This window comes from Penaeus monodon, chromosome 5, assembly GCF_015228065.2.
Source record: "Penaeus monodon isolate SGIC_2016 chromosome 5, NSTDA_Pmon_1, whole genome shotgun sequence".
In the NCBI taxonomy this organism is placed as follows: domain Eukaryota; kingdom Metazoa; phylum Arthropoda; class Malacostraca; order Decapoda; family Penaeidae; genus Penaeus; species Penaeus monodon.
Window position 1 is genome coordinate 52,564,831 of NC_051390.1, and position 20,000 is coordinate 52,584,830.

At 36.3% G+C, this 20,000-nt stretch overlaps 2 protein-coding genes across 5 annotated transcripts in view; one reads left to right on the forward strand and one right to left on the reverse strand.

Moving 5' to 3' along the window:
• The window catches only part of LOC119573312 (glycine-rich RNA-binding protein 10-like), a 9,167-nt gene extending 2,542 nt beyond the window's left edge, over positions 1-6,625 (forward strand). Inside the window, exons 2-4 of one of the 3 annotated variants that reach the window (XR_005228794.1) lie at positions 1,355-4,256; positions 4,497-4,655; positions 5,007-6,625. Coding sequence is in view for 2 of the 3 variants with exons in the window: in XM_037920475.1 (XP_037776403.1) it covers positions 1,355-2,155; positions 4,497-4,655; positions 5,007-5,052 (1,006 nt within the window). In the remaining variant the exon portion in view is untranslated. The remainder of the gene's footprint in view (positions 1-1,354; positions 4,257-4,496; positions 4,656-5,006) is intronic. The other 2 variants (XM_037920475.1, XM_037920476.1) reach the window with 2 other exon arrangements.
• Positions 6,626-11,789: 5,164 nt separating this feature from the next.
• LOC119573313 overlaps positions 11,790-20,000 on the reverse strand; it is a 17,061-nt gene continuing 8,850 nt past the window's right edge. For both annotated transcript variants that reach the window (XM_037920479.1, XM_037920478.1), the window contains exon 7: positions 11,790-11,801. The gene's annotated coding sequence lies outside the window, so the exon portion shown is untranslated. The remainder of the gene's footprint in view (positions 11,802-20,000) is intronic.

Genomic DNA, 20,000 nt, shown 5'->3' on the forward strand with positions numbered 1-20,000 from the left:
ACCACACACCACACACACCACACACCACACACACACATGCCACACATGCACACACACACACACACACATCACATGCACACACAACATGCACACATGCACACACGCACACCACATGCACACACGCACACCATATGCACACAAACACCACACATGCACACATACACACACACACACACACACACACCACTTATATTTTATGAAAATTGGTTTTAAGAATTAACCCACTCAAAATGACTGACATGCTAGACTAACCCTCATGCCATGTTTACGTCCCATCACATCATATCTGATTTGAATTATGATGAATGGGTAGGGTTGACGGCAGGAAGGGCATCCGGTCATAAAAATGTGCCGAACCATAATGAAGATGTAGATACTAAAATCCGCATTATATATATATATATATATATATATATATATATATATATATATATATATATATATATATATATAATGCAGGAGAGCGATCATGAATTGGTTAAACAAATCTCCTACATCCTATATCATAAATTTTTTGCAAAATCTTCAAACATTTTGTTACTTCATTTGTGATGTGGGTGAAATGCTAGATTGCAGATATTTTAAAACCTATTGTGAGCTTACATTTAAGTAACTCAGGTTACTATTCATAGCTGGTAACAATTTTTTCTGTTTTCTTTCTACCATTTTAGAGTATCAGATCACTGATACTTGGAAGACAAAGATTTATGCTATGTGTACTGTAATTTTTTTTTAATGTTTTTAAGCATAGAAAGGATGGCTCAGGCAGGACAGATAGGCTTACTAGTCCAGTGTATTTTCATGTGTCTACTCTTTAGATTTCAGAAATGTTGGTTTATTATTGTTATTTAATATAGATAGATAGATATAAGGTGAGGTCTTGTAAATCACCTAAAATCACTTTTGATAGAGTATGCATATTTACCCAAAAAGCTTACTTTATCCAGTGTGATTATTAAGATTCTGTGCATTGACTTCAGAGAAAGAATTATTTGTACTGTCCTCACCACCATGGTTTGAGCAATTTCCACTTCCTGCAATCCATCTGTAAATAGCCTTATAGTGTCACAAGTGTTCAAATGAAATGTTAACAGAAAGGCCTAGAAATAGATTGTACATCTTGATAACCGTGAAAGCATGACACATTTTCGTTGTATGATAACTTTTCTCAAAGATTTTGTAATGTCCTTTTTATGCACACATACTTTTACATACAAATGTACATACATATCTACGTATATGTATTGATATATACATACAACTTTTTTTTATTCACCCCCCTCCCCCCCAATTAGTTGAATTTCAGATATTTGAAAATGTGATATATTAATTTTCCATTTTTACTTATTTTCAGTAAAAGCTTGAACACAAGAGTGTTCTTGGAGAGCCTCCCAAAAGACATTCGCAAAGATCAGGTGGATAAGACATTTTCCCGATATGGCAAGATAGCAAAGGTGTATCTGATCTACGATCCTCCAGGCTCAGGCTTCGTAGAATACTTCGATGCTCGTGACGCAGAATATGCAGCAAACCAAATGGATGGAGCAGACTTTATGGGGTCTCGGGTATCTGCCCGTGTCACAAGAGGAGGAGTGCCCCGTGGCCGCAGCCGTGGCTTTGCTCGAGGGGGTTATGACAGAGGGAGCCGGGGGGGAGGATACCACTCGAGCAGCTACGGCAGCAGTCAGGGCTATGTTCCTAGGGGTGGTGGGGGCTACAGGGGAGGGTTTTCACGGGGGGGATTCAGGGGATCTGAAAGGGGAGGTGGTTATGGTGGACGGGGTGGGTATTCACGAGGGGGAAGCTACTCCAGAGGTGGCGGTGGCTATTCACGTGGTGGTGGATATTCGCGTGGAAGTGGCTACTCGCGAGGTGGTGGCTACTCCAGAGGATTCTCCCGTGGCGGTTACGGCGGCTCCAGCAACTACGACAGCTACTCTGACAAGTATGAAAAATCATATGACAAGCCAGCTGAGAACGGCTACTCTCGCTACCCCTCTGGTGACAAGTACAAGTCCCACTATTCAGATGACAAGTATGACAAGTATGTGAACTACAGCGGGTCCCGCAGGGAGGAGTACCAGCGCAGCCGTTCACCAGTCAGCCATTCACCTGATCGATATCGTTCTGCCTCTCCGGGCTACCAGCGCACCAGGTACCCTGCTCTCGCCACTCCAGCAGCTGTCACTTGATAATGTTGGCCACTAAAGCAAGTCACATTTTATTGAAATGAGCCACAGGCTGTTGCCATCTGCACTCGCTGCTGCAGGATCTGTCACTTAAGCATTCTTGGCCAGTAGCTGATAAAGCCAGTAATAATTAATTGAAGACAAACTGTTAAACCAGATCTGAGGTGATGGTTGGGTGTGGGTAGCTCATAAAGTAGGATTATTTATATAATTCTTACTGCTGAAGTTAGAAAGCAGAGCAATTTCATTGCAACAGAAACTGATTATTAGTCAGTTCCTGGATCTGTTTCCAAATAAGTAATGTAGTAATAGAAAACTTCCTGCAAAATGTATTTGATGAAAATTTCTTTTTCAGATTCATCATCTGTATTCTCAGTTCTATGTTTCACGCTCCTCAGTTACAGGGAAAGAGATCATAGAGAAACCAGAAAGAAAGCAGGTTTACGTTGAAATTACCTTTCAGAAAAAAGATGCAGATGTGGAATGGATGTCAAAGTTCGGAGTGACGAGAAAGGTGTCCAGTTCTGCAATACGATATGAATGAAATAATTGTTTTGGAAGTTTTCTTATTTGATGTTGTGTTTCTTGTGCCTTATTTAGTTTGCATGCTTTTAAGTGCAACCCAACAAGTTGACAAGGAAAGGAAGTAAGGAATATGGAAATCAGTAACTGGTGCCTAGAAGAGTTTGTCTTTGAAGTGTTGAAAATGAAGAATTTTTATACTAGAAAATTTCCTTTATGAATGTAGGAATCATATGCTTCAATTCAATTCCAATTTAACAGATGAGCATAAAGGAGTATACATTTCTAAGGTGGCAGTCTTAAAATTGGTGTTCAAAAATAGTAAACCAAATAAAATTTGAGAGGCAGACGATATGAGAAATTGGTGTTGGCTTTTTTGGCAGTTTATGATAAGATTATTGGAAATTAGCATATTTTAAGCTATTCCACTGTTTAGATATTAGGAAATTGTAAGTATAGTTTTATATTTATAGTGTCTGTCATTATTATTTTAGATTATACACAGATATTTTTAAAAGAAACCGGTTCTATTCATTTCCTATCGTGAATTGCGTATGAATCAGTTACGAGAATCATGCAGTTTGCAATGACACTGAATCGTCATGCGCCAGTTTTGATAAAGAAAGGAAAATTCATCCCAAGAAACTTAGCGGAAAAGATTATTACCTATGTGGAAAGTAATGTCTGCAGCATGGAAAATTACTGCTTAGAACTCTTGGAAATCCTACATATAGAGAGGCAAGAAAAGACAGTAAATAAAGGAATGTAAATCCTACAGATAACACGAAAAAGCTGAAATTAGTATCTCGGAATCGTTAAGTTAACATGAGGAATCAAATTGTAAAGTAAAGCTAGATGGAATACACAAAAAGATAGCACTAAAGAAAGGAAATTAATAGGTACCTTAAGATTGTGGAACCACAGCACCCAGTGACGGAAAAGAAAGATATGTCAATTTGAAAACGTTCCGGAAAAGTAGTAATTTTACATGGTAAATCACTCAAACTGATGGAGAAAATGCATTGTTTTTAGTGCTAGATATAGTTGAACCTACTTGGCAGGAACAAGAAGAACAAAAGAAGATAAGATCCTTGATGACAAGGTGAGAACCGAAAAATTGCAAGGTCGTGCCCTAAGATAAAAGAAAGCGATAAGATTGATGTGGAAATTAAATTGATTTTTGCAAGTATGTTGGTTTGTAAGGTCTATTACCAAAGAAGGAAATAATTAAGATTGTAGTACCAAGTTGCGTGTATTTTACCTTGAAAATGCTAAGGCAAAAGTATCGTGAAATTAGAAATGCAACCGTACAATAGCAAAATATCCTTGAAAGAAGCAATTGAATACCCTTGATAAATGATATGCACTGGTGGTGTGGAAGGACTAGTAACAAATGTGCATCTTGAAACCTGCTGTACCTAGTCCTTAAACAGGTGTCAGTTGACAGAGTATTATGAGGTGTAGAACTAGAAAGACAAGTACTGCCTTGGTTTATACAAGTTAGCCAACCAGCTGGTGAAACCGCTTCTGCAGACAAGTGGGCGGGTGAGTCAATAATTGCACGATGATTGACGTGCCATCTTCAGCTATGCATCCATCTTTAAAGTCATCTCAATAGAAGTCCTTGCCTACTTGTGTTAGCTTCTTGGGTTGCCTGATAAAACGTTTTATTTCTTGTTTATTTTGTTTGTGATACGACAATAGTAAAGTGGAGAGCTGAGAAGTGTCCGCTGAAATAACAAGCGGAGTACCAATATTGCGGTTACATAACTAGCGTGGTTACAGGTCGCGGTCGCCAATTGGTGGTGGGTATGGCAGCTCCTCACGCCACTACCCTTCCTCCTCCCCCCCTCCCCCATCCAGGGAGGTCATCCGCACCTCGCGCTCTCGTGACTCACACGACTATAGTCCAGACCGGGCTTACTCTCGCAAGGAATATTCCAGGTAGAATGACGTTACTAAGTTCTGATATCTACTTGAATTGATAACCAAATATGGCAAGTATAATGTGACTGAAAAACTGACTTGAAAAGCGTGTATAAAAGTGGATATAACATAAAAGGAAGGCTGTGTAGGTATGGAATAGCATTTGTAATAATAAGTCTCAGAAATGTACGACCGTTGTTTATGCAAAAAAGGGAAACTTGCTTAGCAGAAAAAAAGGGAAAGTGAATGTTAATTGAAAGTGTGTGGTAATGGTTGATTAATTAATTCTCATGGTTTGAAAATTTTCACTTTCAGGAAAAATGTTCTGGTAGAATGTTGTTGACATAGCTTTATCTCTTCTCTGTCTAGTTCATCTTATGGAGGACGCCGCAGCCCTGTCGATTCCCACTACTAGAAAAGTCAGGGTGGGATCTCATGCGACAACAATGCTATGAGATGAAGAAAAAAGAAGAGGACCTTATAACATAGCAGAAAAAAAAAAATAATTTAACCAACTGGGTCTTGGAGGTTCTTATTTGTTGTAAAAGTTTGGAAAAGCTGTGTAGTGAGTAGCACTTGGGAATAGATGTTTACTAAGTCTGTTTTTTACTGAACATGAACGTAATATTTTGTTTGAAAAATGTGGTAATGAGGAAAAGTTTTACAGCCATTTGTTCATGATTTGAAAAATAATGATAAAAAGAAAAGTGTAAAAGAGAGTAACAGAAACGTCCCCCCGCCCCTGAACGCACAACCTTTATATAGTAAATATAATTTGTTTTGTAAGAAAAATTAGGAATACTATTTAAAAGTGTCAAGTGCAGACAAGCAAAGACTGCCAAGTACATAAAGTAAATGAGAAATAAAAAAAAGAGTAAACAGAAACAAAGGGTTTACGTGTTTCAGGTGACACAGGGCTGTTTACATGGGTAAGTTACACCAGCTGTGGAACTTTTCTTACCGCAGGCTTGAACCATTCTCATTTATATGGTGGGGATTACAAGGAACAAGAAAGGGGATTACTAACAGTGAGTACTGAATTATTGAAGGCAAGGAAGTATGCCCAAGAAAAGAGAATGGTTTATAGGCTTTTTGATCTGTTCAAAAAAAAATAAAAAAAAAATCTTTTTCTTAAGTAGATTAACAATGCATTTTTTAGTAAGTTAGTGGTTCAGCAAACTTGCATTAAGTTCTTACTTCATAAGATAATAGTTTTACATGTGCTTCTGTAACCTGTTTGCAATGCAGAAAAATTTGGTGGTGTACCTGTAAAATGCAGTACTAATGGTGTAAGTGTCAATTAAAGTTCGTATCTCAGTCTTCTGTAATTTTTCATCTATGCAGAACTCTGATTTTTTCAATATCTCATTGTTTCTTGTGTAGAAGAAGAGTTCTGTGAAGATGACAGTCTCACTGTTTGGCAGAAAAAATATATTTCACTATTACAACATGAATAGAAAAAGTCTGTCTGGGTGTTTGTGCCAACGATTAGATTTTTTTTTTCTTTTTCTTTTTTTTCTCATACCAAGTTGGACGACATTGGGCCTAGACTAATGGTGCACAAGGTATATCTTGCAGTATTTGGTAGTTAATGAAAGAAAGATAATTTCATGAACATAGGCTCCTTGAAAAGTAAATATATTTCAGAAAAAAAGTATTTTGCACACTTTGGGAGTGTCAGATTCATGTGCAAGTTCTCGCAGAAATACAAGAAAGAATATACAGAAAATATCTGGTTATAGGCATACAGTGTGGCAAGTAGGTAGATATACTCTTTTATCTTTCATACCTATGATAAGCAACCTCCAAAGTTGGTCACAAACTTTCAGAAAGTGAACAAGGGGAATTCCATTTTGTATACAAGTTGAAATATTGTAAAACTGCCATATGGGTCAGAACTGCTAATGAAGTGCAGGTTATGTTTTGAGGTTGTTCATATCTTCACCTTGAAAATGTACACCTTTAATAAATGGTTAAAAGTTCTTGAAGTATGTCTTTTAATTTAATGCAGATTGAACTGAAAATACAATATGTCTAGAAGTTTAATAATTAAAGAATTATTTCTTACTCTAGTGTTTCTGTAAAGATAGTCTGTTTACCTACTTTATACTGTTTCTATTTCATTCCCATGTATTACTATTTATAACAAGTTATTCTTATCTAACTTAATTGCATTGTAGGGAACTGGAATAATCTTGCAAAGATCTTAATTAACTCAAGAATCATACAATGAAAATAGGCGGTTTTTCTCTTGCACCTATTCATCCCTCTCTTTCACCCTTTCCTCTTCTCTCTTATACTTATCCCCAAATATTTCCATCCCTTGTCCTTCCCCCCCTCTATATCATACCCTTATTTGTCTCTCTTTCATCTCATCTCCCTCTCTTTCCTTTCTCTCTCTCTCTCTCTCTCTCTGTCTCTCTCTCTCTCTCTCTCTCTCTCTCTCTCTCTCTCTTCCTCTCTTTCTCTCTCTCTCTCTCTCTCTCTCTCTCTCTCTCTCTCTCTCTCTCTCTCTCTCTCCCTTCTCTCTCTCTCTCTTTCCCTTCTCTCTCTCTCTCTTTCCCTTCTCTCTCTCTCTCTTTCCCTTTCTCTCTCTCTCTCTTTCCCTTCCTTCTTCTCTCTCTCTCTCTCCCTTTCTCTCCTCTCTCTTCCTCTCTCCCTTCTCTCTTCTCTCCTCCTCTCTCTCTCCTTCTCTCTCTCTCTCTCTTCTCTCTCTCTCTCTCTCTCTCTTCTTCCTCTCTCCTCCTCTCTCTCTCTCTCCTCTTTTTTCCTCCTCCTCCCCCATCCATCCTCTCACCTCTCTCTCCTCCATCTTCCATCATCTCTCTCATCCCTCCTCCCCTTCTCTTCTCCTCTCTCTCTCTCTCTCTTTCTCCTTTTCTCTCTCTTCCCTCCCCTCCCTCTCTCTCCTCTCCCCCTCTCTCTCCTCCTCCCTCTTCTCTCTCTCTCTCCTCTCTCTCTCTCTCTCTCTTTCTCTCTCTCCTCTCCCTCTCTCTCTCTCTCTCTCTCTCCTCTCTCCTCTGTCTCCTCTCTCTCTCTCTCTCCTTTCTCCTCTCTCTCCTTTCTCCTCTCTCCTCTCTCCTCTCTCTCTCTCGTCCTCTCCTCTCTCCTCTCTCTCTCTCTCCTCTCCTCTCTATATATATATATATATTTATTATTTTATATATCTATATAACTATCATATATACTATATATATATATATATCAATCACACACACACACACACACACATACATACTACATACATTACTACATACTACATACATACATACTACATCCATACATCCTACATACTACTACATACATCTACATACTACATATATCTATATTATATATTATTTATTATATTATACACACACCCAACACACACACCACACACACACCACATACCACACCACACACCACACACACCCCACACACACACACCACCCACTATATATATTTCCTCTCTCTATCATCTCTTCCCCCTCTCCTCTCTCCCCTTTCTCCTCTCTCTCCTCTCTCCTCTCTCTCATCTCTCCTCCATCTCTTCTCTCTCTCCTCCTCTCCTCTCCCTCTCCTCTCCCTCTCCCCTTCCCTCCCTCTTCCCCTTTCCTCTCCTCCTCTCTCTCTCTCTCTCTTTCTCTCTCTCTCCTCTCTCCTCTCTCTCTCCTCTCTTCTCTTCTCTTCCTTCTCTCTCTCTCTCTCTCTCTCCTTCTCTCTCTCTCTCATCTCTTCCTCTCTCTCTCTCTATCTCTTCCTCTCTCTCTCTCTATCTCTTCCTCTCTCTCTCTCTATCTCTTCCTCTCTCTCCCTCTCCCTCTCTCTCTCTCTCTCTCTCTCTCTCTCTCTCTCTCTCTCTCTCTCTCTCTCTCTCTCTCTCTCTCTCGTTTTTTTTCATGTACTATGAAATTTGTGTCGTTCTCTTTATTTTTATTAGTCTGATTAAAGGAGTGGCTCAACGACATCCTTTATCCTAAAACGTATTAAACCTTTTCACTTGTAAGTCGGAAACATGTATGTAATTTGAATACCAAGGCTGTTGTATATGTTATTCCCGAAACCCACACATCTGCAGATAAAATGTCTGGAAATAGGGTGTTCACCGTGGCAGGGTTTATGGCAGTGGTTTTCGCTGCGTTCCTTTTGTCATACGTCGCCCTTCGTCGTGGTTGCTGCTGGAGTGGTTCCTGACGAGGGCCTTTTTTAGTGCGGTGACTTGTGTAGGAGCGTATGGCCTCCTCAAACGCTCCGACGATGAAGACCACCAATGTGTATGTATCAGTTTCTCTGGGTTATCTAGAGATGAGTGTGATTCCCTGTCTTGAATTTTGACCCATGGAGTTGCTCCGTTCCACGTTAGGGATAACTATTTCAGTGCTTGTGACTTATTAAACTGTAGGGCATCTTCTTGAGGAGACGGAGGCTCTTTAGTCGGTTCAGCGTGTGTGGGGCATTGCCAGCAAGAATTTCAGTATGTCGGCACAAGTTCAGTGTACAGCTGGTTCACTTGATTATGTTAATCTCCCAACCTGAACCCCACTGATACATCTGGCACTGCTCGTGATTGCATTGTCTTTGTCTTTGTAGAAGCTCAGATGAATGGTTAGGTCATCTGCACACGCAACTGCCTCGGGTATTCGTTGGAGTAAATGATCGAACGGGTTACTACACATTAATGGTCCAAGGAGGCTGTCGTGTGGAACACCTGTATTAATTGGGTGTATGTCTGATTCTTCGCCTCCTAGAACCGCTACTATCACTAATATAGTAGTTTGAGAGAGCCAGGAAGTTTCCCCTCTATCCGTTGTCTCTTGGTTTCCGAAAGATTATTTAGCCCATTATGCCCAGTGTAGCAATCGCCTGCTCGGCCCAGGCTTCATTTCTGGTTAAAGAGCAGTAGGTGGTATGATAACGATTTTCCCTTTGCGAAGCCATACTGACGTGAAGAAAACAATAGACTGTTTTCGAAGTGCTCGCACAACTTTTAAGTATATTTAGCTCCAAGAAAAATAGCAATGACTCAAGTGGGGTTGATTGGTGGTTATTTCGTTGCGATTTGGAATCTTTTATGAAGAGAAGGCCAGCATGCCTTTGAGAAGCACTCCGCAGCACATTTATTGAGATGTGATGTAAATCTGTCTGGACCAGGGCCTTTATTCAAAACGTGTTGCTAGAATGCGGTGAACGTTCTCTTGCACGCTCGCTTTCTATGCTCCCCATCTCCCTTTCTCCTCCTCTTGTCTTTCGGGAAAAAATTTGGGGAAGGTGACTGCGAGTAAGTGGGTCGGGAGGTCGACACCCCTCGGTCGATGAAACGTTCAATCCGTTGCTATGCCGCATGAAACTAAAAGCAAACCTCATTTGCATATGGTTTCGTTTCCACCTTTGCCGTGTTGAAGAGCAACTATTCTGGGTGCAAGCTCATTTGATAATGTATATTTTTAAATTCTGAGAACCATCAAGGAATTAAACCCCTGTGTGCGCAACTGCCACGGTGACCGCGTGGTTCGGCGAGAGGAGATGCCAGATCTCGCGAGCTGGCGCCTCGTGGGTCTCTCTCACACACACACACACACACACACACACACACACACACACACGTGTGTGTGTATATATATGTATATCATATTACAAATTACATATGTGTGCGTGTGCACGCACGTGTACCTGCACGTATGTGTACGTGGGTGTGGGTGCGCGCGCACGCATTTGATCTTTCCTGGTTTCAAAACGGGATAAGCCAAGCTCAAGGGGTCCCGTCTGTTAGATTTGAATTATCATGTAACTTCATTTTGAAGCACAATTTTGGCACAACGTTTTTAGGGCTATTTTTACCATTGACGTTTTTTTTTTATTACTATGCTCTCTTGTTGTTCTTGTATTCAAAATTATAAAGTTGCCTTTATGTACTTTCACTCTTCCTGTTAGCAACATAATCATACCCCCCCCCCCCCCATTTCCTTTCGTCCTAAGGAGGTTGTTTCCAGCTCGTGGCTGCTCATTCGACTCGTTCCAGTCTCTCTCTCTCTCTCTCTCTCTCTCTCTCTCTCTCTCTCTCTCTCTCTCTCTCTCTCTCTCTCTCTCTCTCTCTCTCTCTCTCTCTGTATATATATATATATATATATATATATATATATATATATATATATATATGTGTGTATATATGTATGTATGTATACACACGTTGTTTTCATTCTTTCCTGTAAGTAGGGTCCTTACCACTACACTGCTATAGAATAGTTCTTACAATGACTGTAGTCATTAGTATGTTGTGGACCTCATTATATACATGATCATCTGGGTGTAATTTTGTAGTTATAGATAAGACTATTCCCTATCTGATTTTTTATACAGTGTCTTTAAACGCGTTGATAGAAAGATCATTTTTTCTTACTCCGAACGTAATAACAAGGTGTTGAATTCCATTTTCCAAGCGTAACTCCACATGGATAAGTTCTCAATGTCCCTCTAGAAGTATTGGTATGAGTCATCTGTTGCCCTTTGTTGTATTTTGTGTATTTGCAAACATTCACATAGCTACCTGGACTTATGGTTGACCTTAGATCATTAATAAAAATAATTTAAATGGCGCCGGGGCCTGCCCTTGAGGTACTCCGCAAGTTACTTGTCTCCATGTAGAGTGCTTTCCTCTAATTACTGTGCTCATTTGTCTTTCATTTAGGAAGTTTTAATCCATGCGAGTGGTTTATTTTTCATTCTATGTTATATCAATGATAGAACATCGTGTGACACCTTAACAAACGTTTTTTTTTTTTCTTCTTTACAAATGCGGGTGTACTCGTTTCTTGTAAAATTTCCGAGTCAGTCATAAGAAATTGAGGTTTGCTACACATGATCTATCCTTAAAACCAAATTGCTTGTCTGATATCATGTTGCCTTTTTCAGATACTTTAGCATTTTTTCATATTTTTTCTAGAAGTACCATATTACACAGGTTAACGAAATTGGTCTGTAATGGAGAGGGTTTTGGTCAGATTTAAGAGGGTAATGTTTGCTAATTTCACAAGCTCTTCCCTTTGCCCGTTTATGAATAGGCCATACCCACACCTCACGCATTCATACTTCCTATCACGCTCCAACCCCTTTGCTCCTCATTCATTGTTCCTCCTTCAAATCCTACATATCCTACTATCCTGCACCCGCTTTATCCTCTCTTGTTCTCTCTTCCCCAACCCCCATTCCCCACCCTGTCGAACATCCTCACGGAATCTCCAACCTTTTCAATTGGCATCTTGTTCTCCTCCCCCACATGCATAAATACCATTCGTTTGATCTATTGAACCATTGTCCTTAACCCTTCCCCTTCCATCAATCCCTATCTTACTCCCATTTACTCCCCCTCTTTCTACTCCTCACAACCATACCATCTTAAAATAGTGTGACTCGAAATTAAAGACATTTTGTCTTAATAAAGAACCCTTTTAAACCCCTTACAATACTTTAACATAGTGCTATATGGCCTTTGATGTCTAGCACATTTATTTGTCTAAAGCATTAACCATTAACAATTGTAAGCTTTTTGGTAGCTCTCCTTGTCGCATTGATTTTTGGAATACTAGCAGCAAAGATGCTTTTTTTTCCTTTTTTTCTTTCTTTCATAGTATGTTTCCGATGTTCTGATTGACGTTTGGAAATTCAGTTACTATTATAAAGCAAGTGTCCTGAACAATCAGTGACAAATATCTCGTTAAGGATTTCGCACATTTCTTCCTTACTATCAACAATGTTTTCGTCTTTGATGATGGTACCTTTATTTATTTTAATTTTAGTGTTTATGTTTCTTGTTCTGTTCGTCTAGGATTGTTCCCCAAGGAAACGCCACGAGATGGTTTCTATAATTTCTTGTTTTACATGTAGTAGAGAGTATTTCGGTCTAATTAGTATTTGGGTAGTTTCTCTTCGTGGAAGGACAATATTCCTTATCCTTTTTATTTCCTATGTTTCACCACCACCACCACTAATAATCCCTTGCTCGTTGTTACCGCTTACGAGGCGGAGACTGAGGCCCAGTGTAGAGAACCCCTTCCTTGGACCTCAGCATTTACATTACCTAATTTTGCATGGTCTTTCCTTCTCTCTTCTTCCTTCTTTTCTTCGTCCCATCTTCTGTGCACTTATACTAATCGTTAACTCATTTTTACCTTTTTCACTCCAATACTTGGTCATAATGCAGTGTGACCTTTTATGTCCGTCACATTTGTTTGTTTTGACCATTGGCCATTCCTGAAATCCATAAACATCGCCTTGTGGACCAAAAAAACGTCGCTGAATATTGAGTACGCCACCTATGACCTTAGCTGTTGACGAGGCAGATTTTTTAAAAGTAAATAATGAATATATCTTGTGAGTAAAACCCTAAGAATTCAAGACCGCCTGTCTAGTTCTCTTACCCTGGCACATACCCTGACGCATTTTATGTAAGGCAGTAGTCATGGACTACAGTAATTTGGTAGTTTTCTGGATTCGTGACTTTCACAGTCGATTGTAATATTAAAATCCTGTTACCATTTTCTCATCGGTTTCTGAAAGTTTTCAGGCTCTAGCATTTCTTGGTTTAGGTTTTGGTAATTTTCTTTTTTCTTGTGATCACGCCCGTGTGTGTGTGTGTGTGTGTGTGTGTGTGTGTGTGTGTGTGTGTGTGTGTGTGTGTGTGTGTGTGTGTGTGTGTGTGTGTGTGTGTGTGTGTGTTTGTGTGTGTGTGTGTGTGTGTGTGTGTGTGTGTGTGTGTGTGTGTGTGTGTGTGTGTGTGTGTGTGTGTGTGTGTGTGTGTGTGTGTGATAGTATATATGTTATATAATGTATATATGTATGTAAAAATATATAAATACATGTGCGTGCGTGCGTTAATATATGTATAACTATAGACATGTGTAATTATACATATATATGTATGTATGCATGAATATATATGTATAAATGAATGAATATATATATATATATATATATATATATATATATATTGTGTGTGTGTGTATATGTATATGTATATATATATATATATATATATATATATATATATATATATATATATATATTATATATTATGCATATATGTATGTATAAATATATACATACATTTGTGCGCGCGCGCGCGCGCGTTATCTTTCGGAATTGGGGTTTGTAGTCTGCGGCCATTGTCAAGGTTGTTGAACATTATTATGCGGTCTGGCATGATTACATGCTTTAAGAAGCGTAATCCCTTACAACTAGGGTAAAAATAAGTAAATAAAAATGAAAAATAAAGAATTAAACAAGGCTATATTCTGAAACTTTTATTGTTGGCTTGGGCAGTAATGCATAAAACATGCTAGCAATGGACAAGTTCATGTGATATACCAATTGTATTAAAACGTCTGATTTTAATAATCAATCGCAAACGGTAAAACGGTCATTATGGTTACTACATAGGTTAGGTAGAGGCCGTTATGTTATTTGGGCTAGTGACTAACAGGAAAAACAAGCATGGTTTAAATTGATAGTAAAAAAGCCAGTGATGATGCCACGTGAACAATATTTTCGTTCTATATTCTATGGACATTCGGTTTAGATCCAGAGATATCCCTAGATTTTCGGAACGTGCTGCTGAGGCTGTATGCAGGATGTAACCAGTAAGCCACTAAGAGGAGAGAGGGAGCGAGAAGGATATCGATTAACCTCCGGGAAACGCGATGGCAGATGTCGGATACCGTCAAAGGGAAAATAGAAACCTCATTCTAATGTATAGCGCGATGGGTTTCAGTACATCCAGGATTGTTTGCAGAGGAATAAAATGGGGGGGGGGAGATAGTTTATCAAAAAGGGTACGGGGGTTGCAGTACCGAAATCTTGGGGTATAGGCCCCATACGCGTTCAAAATGGAACTATGCAAACTGCCAACCAACACAAACCGGTTTGCGCAAGCCAAGACCGTTGCCCATACACTGTGCAAATTTGCTCAGTTCCGTCGTGTTCTCTTGGATAGAAAATGGTAGTGGGTGAAAATGGCGTACACCTACTTCTCTAACCTTTTCAGCTACTTAAAAGCATGAGGGGAAGGAGAAGAAAATACATGAATAATTTGATACCCTGTTACATCGTGTTTCCGTTCTTTAGGATAAACAAACCTCTCTCTCTCTCTCTCTCTCCCCCCCCCCCTCTCTCTCTCTCTCATGTTACCCCTTCTCCCTCCTCTCTTGCTCTCTTCAATTCTCTTAATTACTCTACTTTTAACTTTCTATGAAGGTTGTGTGTAAAACAGGTCTACAAGTTATAAAAAAAAAAAACTCCAATACTGTCTGTCATATCCTGGAAAAAGTTCACCCACGATGCAGTGAGTCGTGTTTCCCTATGTAGGCGTATAATAGGCCTGCATAAACCTGGGTTAACGCATGCATTTTCTGGAATGGTTGAATTAATGCAGGCCAAACTCGGGACTTCCGGAGCTATATAAAAGTGTGCGAATAGGTGTAAAGAATTGCAAGAACAGGCGAATCGATAGAAAGCAGATTTTACTGTTGATACTTGGGAAATATTGATCTCGTGAAGAGCAAGAAAATCACCAAGGCCTTCACGAAAAGAGAAAAGGAGAGCGATGACGTTTTTGGCGTAGGAGAAGTGGGCGTGATAGACGGTAAGAGAAGGAGGCCTGTTTGGACCAAGCCAGAGGACAACTAACCATAACCTGTAGAGTGGGCGAAGATACATCACATAACTTAGAGAGCTGCTCGTTCTAAGAGTGGGTGCGTGGATGCACTTTGTACTATGGAAAGGAGGAAATATGTATTTGTGATATTACCCAGTTTATTTCCTAGCCATTGATACGGATTATCAATAGTGTGTACCCGACATGACATGAGTTGTTACTTCTGGCGCAACTCAGAATTGAAGTAAAAAAAAAAAATAGCTTACTGTTAAATTCGATTTCCTGATGATATTGTCTTTGCCGGAAATCTCTCAGTAAGTAAAAAAAATATAAGTGTTACATCAATGAAGCTGTGAATAAACAAAATTTACACATTAATCTGTTGCTTGGAATTATCTTTGTGATGCATTGCAGATGTTAAGAATAAGTGCACGATTATGAGTAAAACAAGATTTTTTTTTTTTTTTTTTTTATGATAATCCACTCAAATTCATGGCAAATAAATGCACACATTGTACAGTGCTTCCTCATTTTAGTTTTCTTTTACTCAAAAAATTCGTGAACACTTTTTTATAAACTCGAAAAGTTTTATGACGTAATTTGTATTGTTTACAATGCCGCAATCCCAGAAGCAAAGTCCCGATTTCCCAGTAATGGTTGACGAAAAAAAATAAATAAATAAAATAAAAATACATATATATATATATATATATATATATATATATATATATATATATATATATATATATATATATATATATAACTTTATCTTGCAGACACTCCTTAATAGACTTGTAACAATGATAGGGTGGTACGGCTTTTACCATTTACTACTGTCTTACCCTTTGTTATTATCTTCAACTCATATTCACTCTTCCCTTTCGCTGTTTATCTTCTCACTCGTTTTTAATATTTCGATATTACCTGTATTTTCAGAACATAGTGCACTCACTGATTTTCATCATCCCAAAGCTAGTAACAAACACGCACACTAAGGTGATTGATTACTTGGTTATTACTGATTAGCAGTACCTTAGCTAGTGTGATCAATGATCCAGCCTCCTCAGTGTGTGCGCTAAATAAAACCACTACAGCCTCTTCAGTGTGTGCGCTAAATAAACCCACTACAGCCTCTTCGGTGTGTGCGCTAAATAAACACTAAACACCAACAGCCAACGAGTATGTGCCTAACTATGCCCTGTTTGGAACTGCTCGTCCAGCCAGCTCGGACGGAAAAGTATTCCGAGCCCTCAGCCCCTGTAATGCTCAGTTTGTAAAGAAACATTGAATGTCGTGTCAGCTCTCCTAGAAAGAAAAGTTATGGAATTTTAAGACGAAAATGGCTCAAATTCACTGAATTACACACTTTTAGCAGTTGTTCTTTTCCAACTACTTTGCTAGCCTGTCCGAGTTACCCTGAGACATACACGCCTGCCCTGTGTGACGTTGTTTAGATTTTACTACACTATGCGTTTCAACAGCGATATCTCAATATTCTTGGGTGTTTTGAAGTGTCTGCTCATACTCATTCATCTCAAACCCTCCGTGAACTACAACCCGGCTGCGTTTTGTTGGTAAGTAGTCTATCATGTGTGGTATAGTTTGTACTGCTTTTGTGTTCGCATTAAACTAATGTTGCCTCTCTGTTGCCTACGTTCTTTTCTTTGACTTCTAGTTCACCTCTGGCAAACGCTTCATTTTCTTTTCGTCTAAAAAGAGCCAACTTTTTGCCGAGGAAAGTGAACATCAGAGTCGTTTTTTTTTTCAGCTTTAAAACTTTAGACCCATTTCATCCCCGTGACCAGTAGTTTACCATGCCCCCACTATATCATCTCTCACAGTAAAGAAATGCCGTTTGATTTGAGTTCACATTTCTTTGTGACCTAGCAGTTTTATTTATACCCACTCTTTATCTCGCTCATATTTTTCTCTTGGTTAATGTTAGTGTTTTCTTTAGTTATTGTATGATTCTTTGTGACTACGATGGAGAGAGATAAATATACTTTATAATCAAGTCAAGTATCTTGACTTGGGTTAGACATGATTAGTTGAGAGGATAATCGTATAATAAAAATTGCAATATGGACAATGGTAGCAAAGCTATAGACAGATAACAATTTGGTAATTTAGAGAATAATGTTTTTAGAAGTAAATTGATATTTAGTGTAAGTGAAAAAAATCTTTAATATCAAAGGCCAGCAAAAGGTAGTGATAATAATTTTACAGGTAATAACACTTTCATTGATAATTCTGAAAATATCAGTATGGTACAAATTTTACAATTCCTGTCATCGTTATGTGTTATAGATATAGGGATGAGGAACTCGGTAAAACGACAATGCTTCGATGACAAGTTACGAAACAAACGACAAAAAAACGCCAAACCTTGCCTACACGTCCTCTGTTCATATATGCACAGAGCAAGTAACCTCATTACCTGTTTCTGTTTCAAAGTACGTCTTTTTTACGCCTCCCCTTTTTTTTTCCCCGGTGTGTGGCGTTTTTTTTTTTTTTTTTTTTTTTTTTTTTTTTTTTTTTTTTTTTTTTTTTTTTTTTTTTTTTTTTTTTTTTTTTTTTTTTTTTTTTAAAAAAAAAAAAAAAAAAAAAAAAAAAAAAAAAAAAAAAAAAAAAAAAAAAAAAAAAAAAAAAAAAAAAAAAAAAAAAAAATTTTAAATTTTTTTTAAAACAACGCCAACGAGCTAAAATGTGGGGTACCCTTTTTTTGCCCTTTGTTTTTGGAACTTTGCTCGTTTTCCCCACTCCCGGGGGGGGGGGGGGGGGGGGGGGGAAAAAAAAAAAAAAAAAAAAAAAAAAAAAAAAAAACCCGGAAAAGGATCCGAGGTCGGCTCGATGGAGGTAAACAAAAAGTCCGACTTGTAGGAATTTGAATTTTTAAAAAGAAAAAAAAAAAAATTTTTCTATATTTTGAGTTAAAATTTAATTTGTATTTTAAAATTTAATATCCAAAATAATATCTTGTAATCGCCCATATCATTCTAAACTTGTCAATGTTTCTATCTTATTATATTATTTTTTAAAAATTTTTTTACTTTTTTAAAAAAAAATTGGTTTTTATAGGACGGAAGTCTCAAATGTTTTTTGGAATTTTTTGGGTTTTTGTTAATTTGGAAGTTCCTTTGTTTTGGTATTTTTTGTTTTTTTTTTTCGTTTTGTTTTTCTTGTTTTTGTGTTTTTTGTTTTTGTGTGGGAAGGTTCTTTTTTTTTTGTGGTTGGTAGTAAAATAATAAAATTTCCCAAATTTGGCTGTTTTCCAACTTTAAAAACTTTATTGAATGTTTTGTAATTTAAAAAAAGAATAAAAAATTTTATTAAAATGACAGATAAAATTAAACCTTTTTATTTTTTAATAATTGTCAATTTGCCCTCACATTGTAAGTTTTGGCCTTTCCCTCGCCCGTTAAAAAAGACAAAAACTTTAATTTTTATTATAAAAAAATTTTCTTTGAAAAGGTTTTAAATTTTATCCCCATGAAAAAAAAAAAAATATAATTTATTACATATGTTTTTGTTTATATTATATTATAGTTTATAGTTTATATAAAATATTTAAATATAAATTAATTATAAATAATATAATAAATAGGATGATTGATCCTATAATATAAAAAAATAATGTTTATATGTAAATATATAATTATATATAATATATAATATATATTTGTTATATTATATATTGATTAATATTAATTTTTATTTGTGTATATTTTTTTTGTTTTAAAAGGAATATGGAATTGCAAAGTTGTTTTTTAATGGTAATATTGGAATTTATTTTAATTGTATTTTTTTTGAATATTTAAGTTGGAGTGTTGATTTGGTAAATAGGGTTTCTGTTGTTTTTTTGTTTTTTATATAGTGGGATATTTGTTTGTTAGTTTGTTTCAGTTATTGAAGTAAGGAAGATAATTGGATATATTTTGGAATATTGTGATATTTCATGAATGGAAAAAATGAATAATAAAAATTAATATGAATTCATATATAAAAAAAATTTATATATTTATGATATTTATTTATATATAATATAATTTAATAAAATAATATTAAAGCAGTTTATATAATTATAGACTATACCTATTATATATATATAATATATATAATATTAAAATATATATTATGATATTTATAATAATAATGATAAATTATATATATATGATGTATAGTTTTATATATATATGATAATATAAGAATTGTATTTATATATATATAAATTGATATAAATATTATATGTTTGTTTAGTTAGTTATTTTGTTTTATGAATAGAGAATATTGATTATATTTTTGTTTTTTATTTGATTTTTATAATTGCATGTATTATATTTTGAATTATAATATATGTTTGTTGTTATATGTATAAGAATATAATTAGATTTATATATGTATAGTAAAATATATAATAATATATATACGAATAATTATATATAAAAGTATTATATATTATATATATATTAAATATATATATATATATGATTTTATTTTTATAAATATATAATTTATAAAAAATTTGTATTTATTAACATTTATAATGACATATATGATATATAAAATATATAATATATATATATATATTAATTATATATATATATATATATATCTTATATTATATTATATTTTTATATATATATATATATGATATTATATATATAATATATTATGATTATAAATAGTATTTTGGGATATTATATATATAATATTATATATATAATAATATATATATATAT